Consider the following 4,733-nt stretch of genomic DNA (forward strand, 5'->3'; position numbering starts at 1 on the left):
AACAAAGATTGCAGGACATCAGTCATGAACTTTGGGTCATTATTCACCCTGTCTAAATATCCTGATTCCTGAGCAACCATTATTGTATTCAAATTGGAACATTTGGTTGTGCAATCTTGAAAATGTTTTGGTTCCTAATGATGGCCAACTCCACCTTGCTGAAATTTTTATGATTTATAAACAGTGAGTGAAGACAATATTTTTGACAAAATAAACAAGTGGAAAACAGATTCAAATGTAAAGGCCCTAGGTATTCGTGTTATGTGTTCGCATGCAAAGCCTTGAAGCACTTGGTGCTTCTCACAATGTTAAATGCAGATATCTACTTCTCTTATTTCATACCCTTATCTTCCATGATTGATCTATTGGCAATTTGATTGCATCACTTCTAGCATGAAATTTTTCTGTGGTTTCATCTTGAATCATCTTTTACACTGTTGTGCATGCTACCAACCAACTTGAAGTTTAGTTTTGTGTGATCTGAAACGTTACTTTTATCTTTCATATTTGATTATGTCATATCTGGTGATTTTATTGCCTCAGCTACAAGCCTGGAGCATGGATTGAGAATGTGGGTGGCTTACAGACGTGTGATTATGATGTACCAAAGACAACATGCCTTCTATTGGTTGGTCCAGGAGGATCTGGGAAAAGTAGTATGATAAATAGAATCTCTAAGGTGCTTGAGGATGATAAATTTGCACCAGCAAGAGCACAAGTATCATGTACAATTTCTCATTTTACCTTTAATGTCAATTTGAATGAATATGTAATTTCATTTTATGACATGTCTTTGTTTATCTTTTGATGCCAGATAATTTGCTTACAGGAGATGGGACATACTTCCTCCAGGAGTATATGATTCCAAGGCACTCAACCTCGATCTGTCTATGTGATACACGTAGTTTGTCTGACAACTCGAATGAAAATGAGAATGATAGAGTGCTGAAGAGTTGGATGACAAAAGGTGTTCGTCATGGAGAGCTTGTTGTAAGGTCTATACATAAAAATATAAAAGAAACATTATTAGATTCAAAATTCACTCATGCTGATATTGACATATATATCTCAGGAAGACAGATAGTCGAATATTAAAGAAAAGTTTGAAGTGTAAAGCTCGCAAGAATGGTTTCATTTCCAGTAAGATCAGAAAAGTTAATTTTGTAATATATGTTGTAAGTGGTCTTTCGGTTCTGAAATCAATGAAGGATACTGGTGCACGGGAGAGACAGTATATTGAAACAATTGTTCAAACTTTCAACAGCCCATTCTTGTCATTTAAAGGTATTTTCAAGACAATTATATGCTTTTCTATTATTCTTTTCCTACCATCTGCATATATATATGAATTGAGATCCATTATCACCAATGTATGTGTTGAGAACTTACTCTCGGTCTCATCCATTAATCTTATGTATATATATAGTAATGTGTGTTTTCTATTTCTATGATACTATGGGAGAAGGCTAGTTGTAATGAGCTTAAGTAGTTAGCACGAGTCATTTGGTTAAATCTTGTTGCCACCAATGTACCAAAAAGTTGATTGTTTTCCCCCAATTCATTTTGTCCTAGTTAGGTGTCTTTGTTCTATTAGGAAATCTTTCTGAAGCAATGTAGTTGGTACGAGAAGTATATAAGGATAAACAATAGTAAATAATGGAAATTGAAAGAGAATGCACTAGATAGTGTTGAGTATTGAACACGTTTGGTGAACCAAAGCTCTTTTTTATTTTTCTCATACTCATACTCCTAACCACCTGACTACTTTTACATTGATTCTAGTCCTCCCCACTTTTGAGAGAACATGTGGGCTCATATCACCTATGGGCTATGGCCTACATTCTTCCCTTCTAGCATTACAGCATAAAAACTGTTTGGTATCTATACCTGAATGATGAATATTTCTTGTTCGAGAAAACTATTGGCTTTTCTAATCTACCATATAGGCCACACTGTTATGTCCTAAGAGAGATTTTATATGTGATTAGTTGTAGCATTTGAAGTAGCACCTTGCACCTTTGCCCATTTCTTAAGAATTTTATCAATTATTAGCAGCAATGAAGTCAAATGAATAATGATTGCACATGTTTATTCTTCATGACTCGGAATGTTTTATAGATCTGACTGAACCTTGGATCTTAGTGTTAAGTTGTGAACTCGGAAAGATGAATCGTTCAAGGTGGAGGAAAATTGAACTTCAACTTGCACTATGAAATTTCAACTAGACAAGTGGAACGTCCTAGTGAAACATAATGCTGCTCAACAATACATAGTTTGATGGTTTTCTGCACAAAAATGCATGACTTTTATTTTTTTAGTTTCTTTAGTGTGTTGTCTACGTATTGATGTCACAGGTTTAAGATATAATAGAATCAGCCATTGATATGTCCATCAGGTTAGGGTACCTACAACTCTTTTGGGTGTGGTCTTTCCCTTGTCTTGCGTAACGTGGGATGTGATGCACCGGCTGCCTCTTTTTCTTTTCTTTCTTTGAATCTGTGGAATCTTACACTTGAACAGAAGTCGGGCTCTCCTGATTATTATCACTAGGATATTTCTGACATTTTCCAGTTCCAAGTGAATGTCTTTATAATCACTGTGATAGTGTGGTTTTCTTATAATTTTTTAAGGTTTATTTTATGTTTGAGATAATTATGATGATATACTTGACAGTAAATCGCATTGAGCTGTATAGTGCAACCTAATCCTGTGCTTGAGGGTGTGGGAATTCGGTATGAAACATGCACGATTTCATATCTATCATGATTAGATTGCAGGTAACCTCAATAACAATGTAAATGACTGTTGGAAGAATTCCAATACTTTTGTTTCTTTCCTTCAACCAAAACAGGGTAAACTTAGATAATCAATTACAATAGATATTCAACCGCACAGAGGACTCATTTTAAATTTTTCAGGGTAATGGATGCACATTTATGAAAGACTAAAAGTCATTTTGGGTTGTTCCTACTTCCTAGTTCTCTGAAATGTTTGGTGACATACAGTTGCGAAGCTTTCTCACAATGCTTGAGTAAATTGAGGCTTGCACACCTTATTTTTTACGCATACTTGAAATAGTGTACATTTCTGCTGTTGATCATATTGAAAATTATGAGAATATCATTGAAAATATATGTTGGACCAAAATTCAAGTTTTTTCAGTATTCCGCTTGTTTCTTACTTGCAGATGACAAACCTGTTCTTGTTTTCACTCATGGGGATCTCCTTTCCCTGCCTGACCGTGTCCGTGTCCGTGCTTATTTGGGAGAATTACTAGGAATTCCACCAACAATACAAATTTTTGATATCCCTGGTAGCATTCCAATTTTTATAACTTGTCCTTCCATTAATGTTCCTGTGTTCATGAAAATCTAATATTTTCTTAATTATCCTGCAGATTGTGATGATCTAGCTACCGAGTCTACCATCATTGAGATGCTACGATATAGCCTTGAGCATGCGGAAAGAAATTTTCCCCGGCAAAGCAAAGTTCTTGGAAAGGTATGTACTGTTTCCTGAAGTTTATGCTATAAAAGTAAGCTGGCAACAAATTTGCGAACTTTTGATTTTAATTAGCTTACCGTATTTCTTTTCCAAAAGAATCTTTTAAGTTTATTAAGAGTGTGTTTGAAACATAAGAGATTTGGAGTCGAATTGATTTGAATTGAGTGGAATTATATATCAGTGTTATCTTTTGGAATCAAATATGAAAAGGATTGATTTGAATTATGAATGTGTAAGTTGTGTTGCGAATACAAAGAGGAGTATAAATACGAATACAATAACGTATGCGAATGTGAGGAAGGGAGGGTAAAAAAAATTTTCATAATTAAAATTTCCAATCGAAGTAATTTCCATACAAGCCCCGTAAAAATGACAAGATTTCATAATACACGAATGCATGATTTCACTAATCAGAATTTGGTATTGCTTTTGCTTTTGCATTTGCATATAACGAGTTTGTTATAAGATATTGTATTTGCAGGTCGATACAAAGTTTCTGTTCTGCGTGGTTTTGTCGATTCTCGTGCTAGCCGTCGCTGTTGTGATGGCGTATGACATGTTGCCACAACCTTGTCATGTCCTTCAACAGCAAGCATGTCGCAAGAAATATCCTGCCAGACTAAAAAAACTGAAAGTTCCTGAGATGGAATTCAAAATAGATTGGCACAAGATTCGCTACATATGGTAGCTTTGAATGGTGCTAAGGCTTATTTGTAATGATGCTGCTATGAGTTTTGGTAATGTGAATATCTGTAAATTGGAAAAAAATAAAAAATATAAAAAAACCAGCGTGTATTCTATTCTTGTTGATCTTTTATTAGTACACTTATGTATGCCAATTTCTCTAGTGTTTTTGTGATGTGAAATCATGTTTTAATCGTAACATGTTGGAACTAAAAGAGGCAACAAATTTACAATTTTTTAATTGAACCAGATTTAGACCTGCGGAATGTGCTGAAATCTAATATTATAAAATTTTTTACATAATTTTTTCAGTAATTAACTAATTCAGTTCCTATGATTTTTAACATAGAATATTTTAGTCCTTCAGATTTTCAAATACACAACAATTCTCAACGTTTATTTCTATTAGATAATACACGTAATTACCAAATTTTATGTGTGCGAGTTGGACAAATTAGTCTTCAAAGTGAAGAATAAAACAATCTTCAAAGAATTTAAAAAAAATTTAAAACAATTCCTTAAAAATTTTAAAATTGCAAAATAGT

At 34.0% G+C, this 4,733-nt stretch overlaps 1 protein-coding gene across 3 annotated transcripts in view; it reads left to right on the forward strand.

Annotated features, from left to right (window-relative positions):
• Positions 1–4,403, forward strand: part of LOC107639347 — a 5,638-nt gene extending 1,235 nt beyond the window's left edge. For 2 of the 3 annotated variants that reach the window (XM_016342822.2, XM_016342821.2), the window contains exons 4-9: positions 544–725; positions 815–995; positions 1,073–1,284; positions 3,188–3,313; positions 3,398–3,501; positions 3,971–4,403. In XM_016342822.2, the coding sequence (XP_016198308.1) occupies positions 544–725; positions 815–995; positions 1,073–1,284; positions 3,188–3,313; positions 3,398–3,501; positions 3,971–4,192 (1,027 nt within the window). In that variant the 3' untranslated portion in view covers positions 4,193–4,403. The remainder of the gene's footprint in view (positions 1–543; positions 726–814; positions 996–1,072; positions 1,285–3,187; positions 3,314–3,397; positions 3,502–3,970) is intronic. The other variant, XM_016342823.2, reaches the window with a different exon arrangement.

Source organism: Arachis ipaensis, chromosome B04, assembly GCF_000816755.2.
Source record: "Arachis ipaensis cultivar K30076 chromosome B04, Araip1.1, whole genome shotgun sequence".
Taxonomy (NCBI): Eukaryota; Viridiplantae; Streptophyta; class Magnoliopsida; order Fabales; family Fabaceae; genus Arachis; species Arachis ipaensis.